Source organism: Ammodytes marinus (genome assembly GCF_949987685.1).
Source record: "Ammodytes marinus genome assembly, chromosome: 12".
NCBI lineage: Eukaryota > Metazoa > Chordata > Actinopteri > Uranoscopiformes > Ammodytidae > Ammodytes > Ammodytes marinus.
In genome coordinates, this window is record NC_137216.1 from 18624725 (window position 1) to 18644010 (window position 19286).

Genomic DNA, 19286 nt, shown 5'->3' on the forward strand with positions numbered 1-19286 from the left:
CACCTATGGATGAATATACTGTAGGCTTCCATCTTTTCTAGTATCTAATTGATCAGAGCGTTACATGATGTTATGATGAAGGACTATGACAGGGCAATGTCAGCCGAGTACAAACACAGCTAGGATAGGCATCCCAAAATATGTTCATCTTTATCCAATGGTTTTTAATCTGAACTCCCTGTTCAAAATCTATGATGCCCTCTACCACAGCAACAGTTTCATACGTTCTGGTGCAAATAAAGTACAATGTCTTGCGGCTTAGCTGCAGACATGAAACAGGACTCAGCGTCTCGAGAGCCATGGTAGCAGCTCTGTGAGGCAGTGGTACTTCAGGCTAAAAGCTATCATCAGCATGTTATAATATTCATAATGACAAAGCTGGTATAAAAATCAAAGTGTACTAAAAGATAGACTAAACTATTGTAATTGAGTTGTAAATTGACCTGTTGAATGGCACTAGATGAAGAAGTAAAAGAAGAATACCACCAAATTGATCCATTCCTGACAATGACATAAATGCCTGGACCATCCTTTCTGGCAATCCATTCAAAAGTGTTTGAGTTGTTTAACCCAAAAACCACTATTGCCAACCTGGACCTTGTAGAAAGTCAGAGGATTGACAACAAAGTCATAAGGATATATTGTCAGGAAACCATGCATGTCTGTACGAAATGTATGTCAATCCATATGGTTGTTAGTCCCTTCAAGTTTATTTTAGATATTTTACAGGGTTAAAAAAAAACTTGCTGACTTGATGGTAGAGCTAAGCCCCAGGATCACAAAAGTCTTTCTAATAAATCCTCAGGGAACCACGAATGTATGTTCATGGTAATCCATCTAACGTTTGTTGAGATATATTTAGTTTGGACTAAAGTGGTGGAGCAGCCGAGCGTTACTTAAAGTGTCTTTTACTTGTGCTAGTGTATTCATTTTCTGTAGACCTAATCTGTAATTAGGATTGCAAAAGCAATATATTGCGGTATAATGAGGCAAAAATCTCATACCGTAAGTAAATGAAAATGCCAAGAGATGACGGGCTCTGTAATTAATGAATAGGAGACTTTTTCTCTGCACGTTAGCCTGTAAAAAAGGGGGGGAGGCATACCGTGTCTGTAGTGGATAAAGCGATGGCTCTAGAAGACAGGCTACGGTCCTCTGTGACTCATTATAGTTTGAGAGGAGCGGTAGTAGTGCAGCACGAAAGAGTTGCATCTACATTTCTAATGGTGTTCACAAGTGATGCTAATGCCAGTATTAAAGGTGCAGCGTGTAAAGGGAATTGGCATTTTGGCAACAGACTTGTAGAAACGTCACTTGAAATATTTTTTTTTAAAGATAATGTATTGCCATTTTCAGTGCTTTATTTATATTGCAGAGAGACAGACATGAAATGGGGCAGTGAGGGGCATGTCATGCAGAGAACGGACCGACCACCACAGTCGGATTCGAACCAGGTCTGTTGCGAGGACTGATTTTCATGGGGGGGGACACTTTAACCACTACATTACGAGCGCCCCCCGTTTCTTTTCTTTTTTTATTACCTTTTAATTAATTTAATATATAGGAAGAGGGCGCACAGCCATGTTGCACCGCTAACATTCTATAGTACCGGTAGTACAGAACTGACAAACCTAACGGCCATACACGGTTAAAAGTGGGCGTTCGCCGGAAATACACCTGTTGGAAGATGAAGAATAAGTACTATAGAATAAATAACTTATTACATCATAGTTTCACCACTTGATATTGTGGAAAGATTGGTGCCATCTTTTGTAACTAGATTCTTGTCCTTGAAGGCCACTGTAGCTTCTGTGAATTCTCTGAACGAAAGGGGTTAGCAAGGGAGTGTTGCAATCTAGAACATTCAACACTAGATGACGCCGAAATACACCTTTATTACACACTGCACCTTTAAACGTGGATGGTAACATTCCATGTTCGGTTGTTGTTGAGGTTTGGCCTACTCATCCGGACTGTTTGCTTCATTCACAGGAATGAGCATGACCCCGCTCCCTCTGCTCTGCCTTCATCATCCCATCCCCCCTATCTCCTAACCCCCTAAATCCATGCTACAATCACAGTCCACACAGGCAACTTCTGCAGAGCTTGTACCAGCAATCAGTAAACATAAGCATCAAAACATCAGGCCAGCCACTGTCGGTGCATGTTAGCCCGAGGACTGCAAGACAGACTGTGGGCTACAGGCTGACTTTGCTGCTCTACTGAACCCTGCACCAGCAAAATGGTCAAAAGCAAGCTGCCCATTTCAATTTAAGAATAATTCCAGAAAAATCAATAACGAATAGGTGCAGCTAGACCATCAGTTTGGCTCAAGGGTGCTTCATTATCAATGCCACTGTGTCGTTGTCCAGGTTTGTGCGGTCAAAAATCATCAGCAGCATCAAAACAAGTGTGTTCACAGCCGGAGTGCTAAGTAGGCCACAGCATGGTATGTGACCCACGAGATGGCTCAATGGCCCCTTTTTTTTCTCAACCATCTGATATTCTGCCCGCTGAGGTGTAAACTTACCCCTCTGAACCAGAGGAACGAGAACTGGAGCCTTTGGGATCGGTTACGGGGTGAGGTTGGGACGTTTTTTTTTTTTTTTATAGTGCAGAGAGACAGAGGTGAAATGGGGCAGAGAGGGGAGTGACATGCAGAGTACGACCGCGGGTGGGAATCGAACCCGGGTCTGCTGCTGGGCCTGGCCCGGGAGGGGGACGCCTTACCAACTGAGCTAAAGGCGCCCCTGAGGTTGGGACGTTTTATGTTTTCTTAAAGAGAAACACATAAACAGATTCCAACCTTGACTCAAGTCTGACAAAAATATCCCCTGAGATGAATTGCTGCCTCACCTACAATACTGTACGTTCCTGTTGCACAAAGAAAGACTAGATTGCTTGATAAACGTTTTCTTTTGACCATGCAGTTCTCTCACTTCACTGCCGCAGGAGAGAGATTAATATCAGCAGGATCCCAGTCCACCTATGTCTTCTGTATCGTCAATCTCTGCTGGACCATTGACTTTTGGGAAGTAATTGATGTAAAATGAAAAGGAAGTTATATCCACAGACAACCTCACAATTTTTTGTTTTGTGAGGCAATTACGCCCTCAAAGGGGACTTACTTACCTTTCATCAAAGTAGAAGATAAAAGAGAGTAAAATAAATTTTCCGGACAATAGTGGTGCTAAACATAATGATGATTGAGCATGTTTCCTGTTTTTCATAGTTTTTGTTTTGTTTTGTTGATAAGATAACATGACTCCCCCCCATGAGATTGAGTTGATGACTGAGGGAAATATATCTTCTTGGACACCTCTGGGCAAAAAAACAATATCAGACCCAGCAAGATTTTTATTTCAAGTGCCGACTTGAGATAGAGGACATAAGAAGTGTTGAATTAAGCAAGAATAACACTTTCTGTTAGCAGGGGGGAGCTTTTATAGCCCTCTTCTGAGTAGCATCTTTGGTGTAAAAAACTGTTCCTAGCTCACCATCATGGCCCAGCTAAATGTACACAAGGAGGCCTAAAACCAAGGGAAATGTATGCATCCCTGCTATAGTATGCAGCAATGGCCCAAATAACACAACATGAATCTCCTTGTAGTGCTGTTGTCTTCTAGTGACAGTGGGGTTGTTTGATTATATTTGTACATTCAGACTGTATATGAAGACTGTGACAGCAGGTGGTAACAAGAAGATACAGCGAGAGAGAGAATTAGAGAGAGAATTGAAAGACGAGCTAAAACAAAGCTGCCGTACATGCTAATCTGTCATAAATCATGTCAAGTGTGTGTGTTCCTTAGAGGGAAGAGCCATCTTAAAAACTCAGACTTTGGGACACTAAAACTCCCGTACTACTTATCTATTACCAACAAAACTCTGAGGTTGATATATCATACTGTTACATAGAGAGCATTAGAGAGACAAGTTAAACTGTAGGCTTTTACAGATTACGAGCCCTGAAGCAGGCTGACTGAAATCCCTTCCTCACCTGCCTCTACCTCGTATCAGATGTAGGCATCACTGACTGGATGATATTCACTTGTTTAAAAAGCCCAGTTTGCTATAACCCAAGAGTAGACGAAGACGGAGCCAAAAGCGGATTGGAGCGCATGAACTTTCCGTTAAAAAAACAAACTATGTGCTGAGTGAGTTGAACATTCCTTGGAATCATGTCCCGTAAAACAAAAACAAACAAGGCTTTAATGCCTCACCTAACCCAAAGTAAATGGGTTAAATGAGGGCTATCTAATGGGACCTCACTGTGAGAATCTAGAGAGCCTTTAGTATTAAGTACAACACATGATACCACTAGACAGATTAGCAGTCATGCACAGGGAAGCTCTGCTGTCTGCTTTAGGAGCAGCGTTTACCCATACTGCCTTGGGAAAGAACCACCAGGACATATGTATCCTCCATACACTGCACAAACTGTCAGTTAAGCTCAGAAGCGTGAGTCGAGACACATTCAAACACATTACATGAGTCCGGTACGGCTGCTGCTGCTGCTGCTGCTGCTGCTGACTGCTTTCTGTTTCACTCCATCACCATTTTCCACTTTGCTCTATCCACTCATCTCTTTTACTTTTCTCTTCCAGGCCGGAAGGACTGCGGTCTCAGAATTTGGCCGATTCTTCTATTGTGAGACAAATAACAGTCTATTCACTTTTTTGTCTCCACCCTGTGTTCCTGCCATTACACCAAGGTCCAAGGACACCTTTCCAAAAACACTGGAGAAAGAATGCTGGAGGGAAAGTGTGTCCTGTGTCTCATCATTTCCCCCTTGCCTTAAAGGATAATGGTGGTTGTGTTCTACTTTCTTTTTCTGTCAGCAAACCCAACCAAAAAACACCAAAACCAAGAAGGCATAAGTCCATCTAAAAATATGTTGCGACTTACACTGTGACCTACCCTGTCTCTGGCACTCTCCATAAGTTCCTAATGAAGACATGGATCTCTTAAGATGAGACACAAACATATACTTTGATTAAAGAAAAATTATAATAATAATTCAAATGTATACCAGTAAATGCCAATGGTGTATTTGTTGGGGACTATTTTTAGCCCCAAATTTGCAGTTGGTGCCCTGGTGAGTATTTTCCGACAGTATGATATACTCATTACAATATCCTTCTGACTCAAAATAAATGTTCGTCATAATGAAGACACATCTCATTTACTGCGACATTAAGGCTCAATTGTGTCTTCAATAGTTTTTGGACAACAATGGAAGCTCTATGGCACAGAGTAATATAGTGGCACACAGGGACTACTTTATATCGGTCTTATAAAGCCTTTAACAAGGTGAAGAGTAAAACATACATTCACAAGGAATTTCAAATTACAAAAGTTCGAGTGATATATTCAAATTATCTGTGTTATTTCTACAAATCAACTTTGTAGAGCTCTAAAATATCTTTCTTGATTTAAATAAGATATAGGATGTCTGAATATAGATCTCTGTGATGGGAAATGTAATCCTAAATCCTGAAATCATGAATGGAATTCAAACTGCAGCTCTCCTCATTCAATGAAAATTGAAAAAAGCACTGTTGTCTCTACTGCGAAGCTGTCTGCTCGCACGATGGTTCTCGCACGTCATCAACACTCCAACGTGGGATAGAAATGTGAAATACCACGGTGTCCATGGTTTTCAAAGAATATCACAAAGAGTCGTCAGGGAGGACACAGCGGAAGAAGGAACATTATGTTGTAATAGAGGACAGCAGTAATGCGGGTTTGAGACAGTTCGGAAGGTTTAGGCCAAAAAAAAAACGCCATATGGAAGAACCCTAACATTCCTTAAAGAAAATCCCTCCAGTTTCATCCATGCATTTAACAACTTAACATCATGCAGTTGCCATGCCAACCTGTAACCAGACTGCTGCTGCTGCTGCTGCTGCTGCTATGATAACAAATGAGAAAAAGCTTCTTGGCTACTGTGAAATAATGAATAATCCCCCCCTCCGACATTTAGGATTCACATCAAGAAATTCTCAGGATAAAGCAGGTTGTTCAACAACTCACCGAGATGTCAAAGAGCTCCTCTGTGTTGTCCAACATACGGACTCTGATGGTGACATGGCGTCCCGGGGGCATGGCCGGGGGTCTGTGCCCAGGGTCCAACGTGCTGATGCCAAGAGTCTCTGGGGCTCCAAGACGCTGGCCAGCTCCAGGGGCCATTGGCTTCGGCTCGGGCTCTGCCATGATTCACTGCAGTGCTCTCTGCCCAGCCTGCAAAGAGCGAGGCCAAGAGAGGAAAGTCAAGCACACAAACCCATGAACATGCAGTCATTTACTAAATAACAGATTAATATAAACAAAAATGAATTCCCTTAAAGCTTGCCAATCTGAGTAAAACAGTTTGAACATTAAAAGGTGCTACGTGAAACTTTTAAGTATTTCTGAAACATTTTCTCATTTTTCCTTTGATGATCATGAATGACATGTAACAGCAAACAAGACCATCAGTGCAAAGAACATTATTTTTATATTGTTCTTCATAATACCGATGTCATGGGTACGCTCACCCAGGAAATACAGCTGGCCTAATAAAATCACTACTGCTGTTGTCCAAAGGGGACACATCTGAATAAAACAGTTTGAATATTAAATAATGCAACTGAGGAGAGACAAAAAAAAAATATCCGAGTAGTAAGAAACGTGGTGATATACCCTTAGGACCGGCTGCTGCAAAACCTTCTGTCACACTAATAGAGCTATTGCAAATGCAGTATTTGCACTTGCCACTAATGGCAGATAATTGTTGCCTGTGGGAGAAGAACCAATTACTATAAAGAAAATAAATAAAGATCCAAGCATGTTTTTGATTTGGAAGCGCAAATCAAGCAGACCTAAGTTGATTTGACAAATTAATCAGGTCGCAAAGGTGCAAAATCAAAGAGTCAATACAATGACAGTTGATTGGGGAAGTCGTAAAATAAAAGCATTAGAGCAAACGACACACAGACAAACAAATTGGGTTGTATTGGTCTCAATGGCATTGAGGCAGATACACAGCAGTAGATGTGAACTGAATGAGCAGTACATTTGATTGATCAGTGAGCAAAATGTTAAAAAAAAAACAGTGATAGAAAATACTGTTTATATCCATAGAACTATTTAGATTAAGCTGTGAACATACAGAACCCAACTAGTACCATTAAACTGTTGCATTAAGGAGACTTCTGGCAAGCCTACTTCTGCATTTGGTACATTGAAATATAGCAGAGTTGCTACATTTATTTGAAAAGACATAAATAAAACCTAGCCTTAATAAATAAAGGACTTACTGTTCAAAAAGGTTAGCTATTGGTAATGGATAACGGTTGAAATAAATACCGGTGTCAACTCTTAAGGTGATCTGACAAGGTATAGGGGTGATTTACATCTTGCAAACGAAGGTGGAGAACCACTGCCCTGCCACATCCAGCAATGGATGGTCCTGTCTGATATTCAAATCAAAGTCAAGGTGCCGATTCTGGAATAATGTGCTGTTTGACTCAGTGTCTGTCCTGTTTGACCCAGGTGGAGGAAGGTGTTTGGAGTTATCTGGGGACTCTTTAATTCCACGCTGACACATGAGCAGGTCTATCTATCCACCCCCTCATGTATCCACCACAGCCAATTGCCCCAAGGCCCGGCTGTCCTGCTTAATTTTCTCTTCATTGCACATTCCAGCAGGCTGATGTCATGCCGAGACCTCACCAGGAGGTTCGTCAGACTGCTGCTGCTGAGGCCAGTGGGTAGTTGTTCAGACACCGCAGAGGTGAACGACTGCTGCCAAGTTTAAGCTGAGAGCTGAATAAGGCTTTTCAGAGAAGTTCATAATGTAATCCAACAGAGTGCATGGAGTAAATAGGACAAGGACACTGGATACAATAAATTCTGTCTGACGACGCCGGTCTGGCCGATGCCTAGAGAGGCTCAGGAAAAAGTTTCCAGTCAAACACTGAGGACAGTAGTGGAGGATGGGGCTGGATATGGTGAATCATGTAAGATGCCACAGGGAGACAGGGTTGCAGCATTGTGCAACTGGTTAGTCCATTAACTAATCAATTGTGATGTCTTCAAATAGCTTATTTTGTCTGACCAACCGTCCAAAACTAAATTAATAAATTGTCAGTTACAATCAATACAAAAAAAATCTGAAGTCCTAATCTGCTTTAGCTTTTTAAGTCGAGTGATTAGTCATTAAAATAAACATCAAATATTTTTGACTTTGAGACATTTCATTGTGTTGTCTGGGTTTTAGTTCTTCCCTACAAAATCTTTCATAAATTTGACCAAAACAAAGGATTCAGAAGATTTTTTGATTCAACAAGGGTTAGATCAAAACATACAGTAGGGTCCAAAGTGAGCACATTCCCATTATTTTCACCTGTCTACCCACCGTCACAGAACAGTGTTCGGGGGAAAAGTTGGGAGTTTTCCATCTGATGGAAACCAGACCAAAATGCTGTCACCGTAGGGTGTGCATGGAAACAGGAATGTTTCTCAAATCCAGACCAGTCATTTATGACACTTGATCCTCGCACCGACATCACTCAGTGGCTCTTGCCTTGATTAGTGGGCAAGTGTCTCATGCCCAGCCTATGAATCCATGAGCTGCACATGCATGCGGTGTAACCAGACACTATTCAAACAGAGCACCAGTGAAACAGAGGACAGTGAAAGAGCAGAGTAGACAGCGATTATTTCACCCACCCCTGCACCAGGGATCATTTATCAGCCAGCAGCCACGAGTCTGTGTTCCAGTGAATAGGTAACTTCTCAGATCCAAACAAACACACTCAAACAATCACCAGTTGTAGGCTACAGCTGGCACCTTGTTCCAGGGGCCAGAGTGTGACATAAAGCCCAGTATGGCGTGCCAGAGGGACATTTACAGAGCCCTTGAGTGTCTCTCGGGGTTAATCGCCCTGCCTTTGAACTTGTTTGCTAGAAATTCCCCACAAGTGTGTAACATTGGAGCTGTGGAGTGGCTGCTGGCTTACAGACTGTCTCCGGGGGTTGCAAACAGTGGCTCCTCTGTGTGTGAAGGGGGCAATACAGGGCCCCTCTGTGCGGGCCAACACTGCACAGCTGGAATCCCTTAGTGACAGCTGAATGGCTAGAGGACGGGCCTTAATACAACCAGCTGTCTACCTGAGGAGGGAAGCTCCAAAACAAAACCATAAAAATAAAGAAGAGAGGCTCAATTTCCTCTGCAACAGTCACTGATACCTGGGTGTGGCTGGCACTGCATGAATCATCATTAAGTTCCCACTGTATTATTGGCAATGTGACGTGTGTCTTTATTAAGTGAAAAGAATGACAACCAACTGGGTGCATGCGTGTTGAAACCACAGCTTGGCTGCCATTTAAGCCTCTCCAAAAAAATGATCATTGGGGAGGTAGTGCAGAACATGGTGAATTTTAGGCTACAGTACCCAGTGAGGTCTTCCCCTCCATGGAGACCCACCTCACACAGCCTGTGTGTGTTCACCACTCATGTAATGTAGGTTAATGGAGCAGGCTGCTGTAATCCTCAGCACATTACCAGTACCAGAACAGTAGATGTGGCATTAATGTACCGCCTGCCCTGTACTCACATGTGCAGCCTCTGGAAACTAGAAGTGAAGGATAGGGAAAAAAGAAATGCACCCTCCATGGCGACATTTAATTATCTAAATGTCACGCAGAGGCATGAAGCGTTACGGCTGCGAAACATGAGCGACTGCGGCGCATGCACACAGACACCTCCATATACAGCTAAAGGTACATACGCTATAGATACTGTATGTGGTGGTGGGCATTGCAGCTCTACAGCGGAGGGCAAATAGGACAGTTACAGACTGCAGAGGGAGGTTTTCACACACGGAGCGATAGTTTCCCTCCCTCGAAATCCACAGGATCACACAAACAACGCGTCAAAGATAGTGCCAGCAAGACTTAACCCTAATCTCCTCTAACAAGTTGAATCACTTCCCCTGAAGGAGCAACACACAGGGAGCTAGATAGACTTGTGTGCTGCACGATTATTCTTACCGCTCCTCTCGAAACGCAGGCTCCGTCCGCACGTATGTCTTACCCAAACTGAAAGGAGATAAAATTACATCCAAGTCCAGCGAGTGACTTAAATAAGAAAGAAAAGAAAAAGACTAGTTGAGTTTCAGATTGTGATCGTGACGGAGAAGAGCCGTTCTGCGGTCGCCATGGCGGACGACTGAGTGAGCGAGTGAGCCGGGGAGAGACGGGATTACACTGAACCGAGTGGCGGATCCACTCCCGGTGCCTTTACTCAGACATGAAGGAGGCGCACCACCTTCACCTTCTCGCCAGCACCGCGGCACAGAGCAACGGCACCATCTAGTGGCGACAGCTGGAACTAGCCAGTCCGTATATTGTAAAGCAGTGCTGCCCAAGCTTTTTCTTTTATTATCAATCAGCTTTTTTTAAATAAATCAATGTCTACTTTTGACACCAATATTGGAATATTTTTAGAGGCTTGAGTTACTATTATCTATATTCTTTGTTCAGTGCAAATGACTGTAAAAAACACAAAATAAGGCATAGGCCTGCTTGATGTATGTCTGACAAAACCTATTCACAGTTGTTGCAAAGTTAGAGATACACCTACCAATGTGCAGCTCTCCATTTTGATTTTTACTCTTAATGGGATAGTTCAGTATTTTAGAAGTGGGGTTGTATGGGTTACAGGCATAATGTAGTTAGTCTGTTACCTTGTGGAGATGGCGAGCAGTGCAGTCACTATAAGAGTCGCTGTAGCAGAAGTCAGCCTTGTACAGTTGACAGGGCCAGAAGAAAAATTTATTTTCTCCACATATTTAAATTTTTAACCTAAAACCTAAATATCCATTCAATTGTAGGCCTACGTTAAACTTAGATTTCTTAAAACACTTTAGTTTGCCGTCAGACAGCCGTTTAATTAATGAGATGTGTCTACATAACACAAGGTAATTATAAGTTACTCACCAGTGAATCAGTCAGGCCTAAGAGATTTCATATTAATTATTATTATTTATTGTTTTCTTATTTATTTATCTATAAATTAGATCACCTGGCTGTTTAATGCCTCTGTGAGGCATACAATTGCCGAACAGTGAAAGTACAGAGGAGGTACGCCATGCTTCAAATAAGGTAACTGCAACCTCACAATATGTAAGGTTGCAGTAATACTTTACCTTTGACATCCGAAATCTAATCAATTCACCCTCGAATCATAGTGTAAGTTGGTGCTGCTAAATTAGTCAAAAACCCCTCAACACATTCTTGAGATATTGTGCTCACAAGATTTGAGGTCACAGAAACCTTGACCTTTGACCTCCAAAGTGAAATTAGTTTATACTTGAGTCGAGGTTGACATTTGTGTAAACTTGGCCGTGATAGACAGACACAGATACAGATGGACGGAGGGACCATGGACCTATAGGGACAGATAAACCGAAAACATAATGCCTCTTGCACGGAGGAATACAGATGTTTTAACCATTTCTACTTACACCGTGTTGCAGTTCAGAAGTGATAAGCTTTCTTTTTTTATTATTAATATTTTTTTATTATTCTTTTTTTATTATTATTTATATATAAAAATATACAAACAAAATAAGTGAGTAAGCTTTCCCAGAGAGTGTAAACAGTATAAGTCAGTGCATGAGTCAAGACACAATATAATCATAAATACAGGAATGTATTGAAGGAATGCAGAGTCTCTGACATATGTATACATGGAAATGTATATACATTTCAAATACTGTCAAACAAGCGACAGCCTGAATTAAAACAGATAGTCAGTCTTATTTAGATTTAGCAGTAATATGTATCCCGTAGTCTATCCCGTCCCGGTTGTGTGTACTGTATGTGTGGCCTGTTCATTGTCAATAGAGTACTAAGGACCACTGGAGCAGCAGAATATATATATATGTCTTTTTTAAGATATTTTTTTGGCATTTTTATGCTTTTATTGATAGTGTAGAGACAGAGTTGAAATGGGGCAGAGAGGGGAGTGACGTGCAGAGAACGACCGCGGGCTGGAATCGAACCCGGGTCCGCTGCTTGCCAAGGCCCATGGGGGGGACGCGGCACGCCATGAGCTAAGGGCGCCCCCAGCAGAATATTCTTTGATTTGCTTATAGACACGTCTGCAAAATGGCTGAACGATGCAATGAAATGGAGTGACTAAAGTTAAATTTATCTTGGTTCATAACAAAAGGCCTAGTGTACTTTGCACACATAAACATCAGTTGGAAATCAGTTTAAAGCTTGGGTCTTGTCACCAGGCAAAGGAACCCGGTGACATTAACTTGGCGTGATCGGGCTTATATTGCTGCCCAAAAAAGAAAAGCTCTGTAAGAGGATGATTTATTCTTTCTCTGCAATAGCCAACTAGAGATCTGTGAATCTAATCAACTTGTGGATTGTTTCATAACTGAACTATGTATCACGGGGAAAACTGGGGGCACGACTAGCCTGAGGATATTGTTTGCATACCACGAAGATCCCCGATTTAGACGGGCGGGCTTAGAAACGTTTGAACTTGGGGACCAGACATTTGCTAAATGTGTAAAAATGTTTTCACACTCACATTTAAAGCCCCTGCTCTTTGTCACCAACAGTATTCGTTATTCAGTGTATCAATGCTATAAACAACATGAATAACTAGTCTTATATTAAGTCATTTCAAAATAGCCTGCCATTTGCTGCTATTTGCAATTAGTAACACTACGATAGATGCTTTTTTTTAATCTATTTGAGGTTGTTTTGCATCTTGTTGTGGTTGTTATTTGTGTCCTAATGCATTTTGCATTTCTTTGTATGGACTTCTGACAAAGTTTCTAGTCCCTGCTGGGCCTCAACACGTTTAGTAATTCATCCATGATACAGCTCACCCCAACCCTGGAGAAATCAATCTGTGAACAGTGTATGGCTTATGTTATATAGTCAAAAAGATGTAAAGGCCTATCTCCTGTTATTGCTAAGTGTTCATAGCTTTGTTCTCCCTGGTTAGTGGCCTGGGGGCTTTGGCTAGGACTGATGCCTCCACTTCGCCCACTCCTCCATGTATTTAGCTGTGCGCAAGGGAACAGGGATAAAAGAAGCAAAGTGTTGGGAGACTGAAAGTGGTATTTTTTTCTAATCCGGTCTCTATTTCATGTCTGTTTCTCGCCCACATTCTCACTGGCAGAAAGAGAAGAATCCTACGCCCAAGTGGTGTGGGTCAGGAGATGGAGAAATCACACTTGCAGTGTCTTGACAGTTTCACAGTTCCCTCTGGAGACACTGCCACTGATTTGGAACTGAGGCAAAGATGAACATGTCAGCAGGAGCGTGACAATGAGAGAGAGCTGCGTAAAGAAAGGGAAAAACAGCCAAGAGAAAAGGCTGTTTTGGATGCGTTATGTAAGCAATCGCGATGTTGTGCCATGTTCCTGGTGATCTCTTATCCAGTTACGCAATAGCAATAGATTACACTTAAGTCAGCTTCGCACTGGTCACCACAGGGTGAAGAAACATTTGTGAGTACCATTCATTTATAATTTAGCATGTTTTTGCTTCTAATGAAACTGACTGTGTCACATCCCGGCTCAAGGGAAGGACAGAGAGGAGGCCACACAAGAGAGTTAGTTTAACCAAATTATAATTTATCTAACCAATTTTAAAATAATCTAATAAAGGGTGCGTGAATGTCAGTAATCAGTAGTGAGTGCGGTGCCTGTGTGAGTGAAGAGTGTATGGGGTGTGTAAAACAGCACTAACTAAACCAAACCAAACCAAACCAAACCAACCCAACCCAACCCAACCCAACCCAACCAAAACAAACCATAAATCAAGGGAGGGAGACCAAGTGGCTGACTCCTGCAGCTTTTATAGCTCAGGAGAGCAGCCAGCATGGGTGTTGATGATCAGCAATCAGCTCCTGGCAGCCTGCCAATCAGGAGGTGCCAGGAGCTGTCACAACTGTAATTTTGCATAAATGTATACTGAACGTAAACTTTTATAAACCTATACAGATACCACACATGTTGTCTCCCTCATACTGTTGCAGACATCTGAAAAAAAACATACATTCATAATACTATCACTGTCCGTATCAATCTTCCCAGGCAAGGAGCATATGGTCTCCGCAGGTTCTGTGTTCCAATGAGTTAGTGCATTTCTTATAAAAAGGAAACCAAACAGCGAAACAAGGATCCCTAAAGCACTCACATGTACAAAGGAGTATGTGTGTGTGTGTGTGTGTGTGTGTGTGTGTGTGTGTGTGTGTGTGTGTGTGTGTGTGTGTGTGTGTGTGTGTGTGTGTGTGTGTGTGTGTGTGTGTGTATGGAACACAGAGACACAATTAGTTTAGAAATCTCGACGGATGTGGAAAAGATTCAGGTGATAACACACAGGAGGGTCACTGTACTGCTAAATACAACACTGGCATTGTCATAAGCCAAGAGGCAGATATCAACAACAGAGGTATGGTGATTTACCATATTAAAATATTGGACTTAGGTAATATTTGAGCTACTTTCCTTGACTATTTCTATTGTATGCTTCGACACAATATCCTTTCCAGAGGGTGTACTCGTCTTAAAATGGGATGGAAGATGGAAATGAGATTCCATTTCTATTTTAATCTCTGCCGTAGCAGCAGCTGCATCACCTGCCCGCTGTCACTGTTCCCCACCAACTTTGAATACCAGGTCATCAGAGCTGGGGCTAGATTTATTAGGATTTCTCCCCATCACCCCCACTGTTCCAGTCAGTCTGGACCGAGGCTGTACTATTATATGTCTATGATTGACAGCTATACAAACTTAGTCTACATATCCGTGCAGCAGGAATCTATCAAAATCAGCATTCTCTGCATTCACTTTTTATGTTGGTTAAATCACATCCCTGGTTGGTTTTGAGCTCTCTTTGCCATTCCTCTGTGCTGGTTGCAAAACATCACAGACAAAGCAGGCAATGCTTTAAACTTTAAAGTAAAAGTATGTCAGAATTTTAGTGCCTCAAATTAAAACACTTGAAAACACTAAACACCCCAAAACACAAGCACAATATGCGTAACTGAATAATTAAAATGTTATGTCACAGTCACATCAAAATGACTTCTAAGACATTTGAAGCCTACAGTTAATATGCTTTTATAATATGTCCCTATTGTGTAAATTCCTTCTAATTAAATTATCAAACATTCTGTTGATCTCAATTAGATTTGTTTTTCTATACTTTTCATCATTATATTCAGCAGCTTCATCAAAAAATCCTGTCCTGAGACATTAGACGTCCTGCTGTCTTTTACCAGTGTTTGGCAACTCTGAAATGCCTGAAAGTTGGGTTGGAAGCAGGTGGGGAGTTGTTACAGCTGATCAAGCAGAGAGGGAGGGGATGTGTTTTGTACATAAAGAGAGACCATGTCGGGCTCAGGAATGAGGCTTTCAGAACCTCTCTCAGAGCTCCTGGTGCGACCTCCGCCTCCGCAGTAGAAGGAAAACCAGCAGGGGGTGAGCCTCATCACCAGCTCTATCCCCGCCTTTATACCCAATGTAGACAGGCAGTGGTGGGATTACACTGATTTCATTACTGCATCATTTGGGTTGGAATAAGTTAGCCTAGAAATAATTTCCCCAGGAAAACACACTTTGGACGGTCTCTGCCTTACTTATTACATTCCTATAAAAGAAGATTTTGTTCCGATGTATGTACTCTATTTGGGAATGTTTATGAATTGTTATTTGTATCTTTGGCATTATAATTATTTTTATTTATGTTTCAGTCAGAAGAAAACAGTCATATTATGTTGATCCAGTCACTGCTTCACCATGTTGCCTTATTATGTACAACGTAATTTACAAAAATAAACAAATAAATATTCACTGTGGGAGTATTTCGTCTTTCCCCCTACATTATAGAAATACACCAAATCCTTCAGCTGTTGTATTAATCCATGTAATTAGTATTAGTATCTTGATTTGTAATTTCAGAGGACTACAAAATAGTGACAGATGGTTTCAATTTAGTTTCTGGAGTCTGTGAGAAGAACTGATCTCCGTCCCCTGAAGTGTTGTTTTTTTAGAAAATTTTGAAAAACACATTTTCTAAAAAAACAACCCTTTTAGGCTAATCAGGTAGGAAAACTGAGTAACTGGGATAAACAAAGTAGGAATTTCTGGCACTACTTCACCTACCTTGAAGGTACGTGGAGGAGCGAATAGTTCTCCTTATGACAACATTTCACCAAAAGCACAATTGATGCAGGAGGCTTCAGTGATGGCTGTGGTCCCAGCCTCAATAATCTAAAATCAGCAGGTTTTTCTTGGCTTGCTTGAATTTAGTGAAGCAATGCTCCAGGGAATGCAGTTTTGGCTCCTTTCGCCTTATCTGTTTAAATAACAACATATAATACCGCTCTGCATTAGTGCTTATCCAAACATGAGAAAAACACAAGGGATCACAAGAAGAGTCATTCATAATTACAGATAATAACTTACAGCTATAGCGCGTTACTTCTGTTGCCCCCAGGAATTCTGAGTAATTACAACAACACCGTCAGAGCATCAACATAAGGTAAGCCTTCGGTAATAAAGCATGGATTTTATACCTTCTGCTGGACGTCCAGGTTTTTCCTCACAATAACCATCAGACATATTTGAAGAAAAAACTTGACACCGCAGTGATTAGTGAGAACATGTGAATTTTTGTGTGCTTTGGTTGAAGTCACCTCTCGAAGCCTGTTGCTGATTCTAGTAACATGGATTTATGACATAAACACATGTATCCAGCAGAGGATTTTTTTTTCTCTTGTTTGCACAGATCATCCCCCACACACACACTCTCCTCTGTTTAAGCTGCAAATTAGACTGTGAAATTGACAACTCATGTGTTGCCATCTGGTTGCCATGACATCTACTTATTAGGCCTTTCCGACGGGCCCTGGCTCTTCTTGTTTGTTCCGTCTTCCCCCTCCTGCAGATCGACATTGTTTCCGATGAAAAAAGGCACGAAACCTCACGGGGGGCTCAGAGTGTGAGCTGATAACAGCTCGGCTCGCTTCAGTGTTTCTGACTACCAGCTAACATACGGCACAATCAATAAATACTCCCCATGCAATGTGTTAAAAAAACAACAACGCAGGCATGAAACAATATAGGCAAAGAGGATACAGTGTTATACAGTGTGAACATTCTTCCCTCTCTGTGTCTGTTTCATGTCTTCCCCTATTGATTTTCACAGCTCCTCCCTCGTGATGGTAAAAAAGCCTCATTCCTACAGATGCCAGCCTCCGTCTCTGGACCGCATTGAGATTGTATTGCTCCACTTAGATCTATAGAGTTTAAAGGCTAGGCTACTTCTTTGTTTGGTATGTGCATTGGAATCTTCTTCATCCTCAAAACTGCTGGACTGGCAGGGTGTTCTTATGCTCGGCCTCATGGGGAGTGTGTCTATGCTCCCTTTAGCCCTGTGTTCCATCAGATTAAGAAGAACCTCACCTGCATTTCATACACCAAAAAAATTAAATTACATAAGAAAAATTATCCTAAAAAAACCCATTGTGTGCATTATGGAAGGGCCAGCCGTGATATGCTGGAAGAATGTATAGGCCTGAGGGAACAAAGGGCCTAGTTTTTGATGGGAGAAGAATTACATAGGAATTAGGGAACATAAGGATGACCCCGCCTCATCAACCGAGTGAGTAAAAAGCTCACAGGGCAGACATGTCCGTTTTGCCACACACTGCCATCTCCCACCCCTAGGGAGTGTGCTGCAGTGTGGGCGCGATGAGGGCGGGGGTGTTGTGTTGTTGTTGGTTGTTGCATGAGTCACGCAGCCCTCCCCCCAACCCCCCCTTCATATTGACATTTGACACACACTGATGTAGAGGATCTCAGCTGGAACAAACGCGGTGTGCTGTGTCACAGCTGCAATGTCTGTGCCTCTGAGCGCCGGTGTGCTTCCCAAAGCTTAGAACAGGTAACAATGAGTCAGCAGCACCGGTTTAATTCATACACCTACGCTGGGTCTCTCAGGGGGGGTGTGGGGGGTTGTTTTCAAGCTGATTTTATTTTTATTTTCCAGTCGGTTCCCCCTGCTGAGAATTCAAAACCACACCAAGCTGTACCCGGCTCTCCTTGAAAGTCCTTACTTCAACTCTGCAAGGACATAGGGATAGGGGAACTAGAGCACAAAATGGCATTAAAAAAACAGTGCAGCAGACAAAGCTGCACCACCACAACTATTAGGCTGATTCATGTAAAAGCATTCAGTAATCCATTCTCATTAAAACCCTTTTCATTGGACAGAAAGGACAATAAACTGCGTGTGACTATGTGTTACCACAAACACGAAATGATGCTGCTGAAGAGTGAGTGATGACACTATAGGGATTATGGCTCATAATGAACCCCACTGAGACCCTCTCACCACCCAGACCTTCGGTCCAATGCCCTGTCTGCTCACACACACCGCAAGTAAGTCAGCACAAACAGACCGCACAGGCTCGCTCTTTCACAAGCTTTTTTTACATAAGGGCAGCTGAATGTTGACAAGCGCCTCGGAGGAGATTCTGGCACCGCTTTCCCTGATCTATTAAGTGATTCCCCAAACGGGCCACTTCCACTCTGTCTGCGCTAGTGTTTCAAAACAATCTCTAAACTTAGATGAGAGGCAAAACGAGGAGAGAATGGGAAACATAGAGGAGCTATAGTCTTTTTTCAATCATCTCCTAAAAACATTTAATCTTCAAATTAAGTTTTTGGGTCCTCGCCCACTCTGACAAACTGGATTAACTCCAAATGAATTTTACCCAAAACTGAAGGATTGACTATGAAATTACATTTCATAAACATACCTTATTTTACTAATGTGTGTTAGGCTCTCCTATTTCTTCTACAAACTGGTTTATTTTACGATACCTCAGAAACGCATTCACCTCAAATTCTCCAATAAACATTGGCGTTAAAGATCAATCTATTCCTAAAGTTTATGTGACCTAACTTGGAATATCAGCTCTAGTACTTTGAAAATAAAGCATGTCTCTAAAGATATGGCTCAAATAAAAGCATGGTAATCTGTTAGACAAAGTGTATTAAAAATGTACAGCATATAGTACTGCATGTTATATAATCTTACTGCAGTCAGAATCCTTTTTTTCTGATTCTTTCATATTATTGAGACTTTGGTGATAATTCATGATAAATAATAATGAATCTGTTCATCTCCTTTGTCATACCGTCCCGCCATCTGTTCCTTAGCCTATGCCTCTTTAAATTCTCTGAGGAATTTTGTCTCTT

The 19286-nt window shown here is 41.9% G+C and overlaps 1 protein-coding gene across 2 annotated transcripts in view; it reads right to left on the reverse strand.

Moving 5' to 3' along the window:
* Positions 1-10231, reverse strand: part of LOC307258243 (FERM, ARHGEF and pleckstrin domain-containing protein 1-like) — a 52192-nt gene extending 41961 nt beyond the window's left edge. For both annotated transcript variants that reach the window (XM_080037725.1, XM_080037724.1), the window contains exons 1-2: positions 10036-10231; positions 6034-6240 (exon numbers count right to left, since the gene is read on the reverse strand). In XM_080037725.1, the coding sequence (XP_079893851.1) occupies positions 6034-6213 (180 nt within the window). In that variant the 5' untranslated portion in view covers positions 6214-6240; positions 10036-10231. The remainder of the gene's footprint in view (positions 1-6033; positions 6241-10035) is intronic.
* Positions 10232-19286: the final 9055 nt, after the last annotated feature.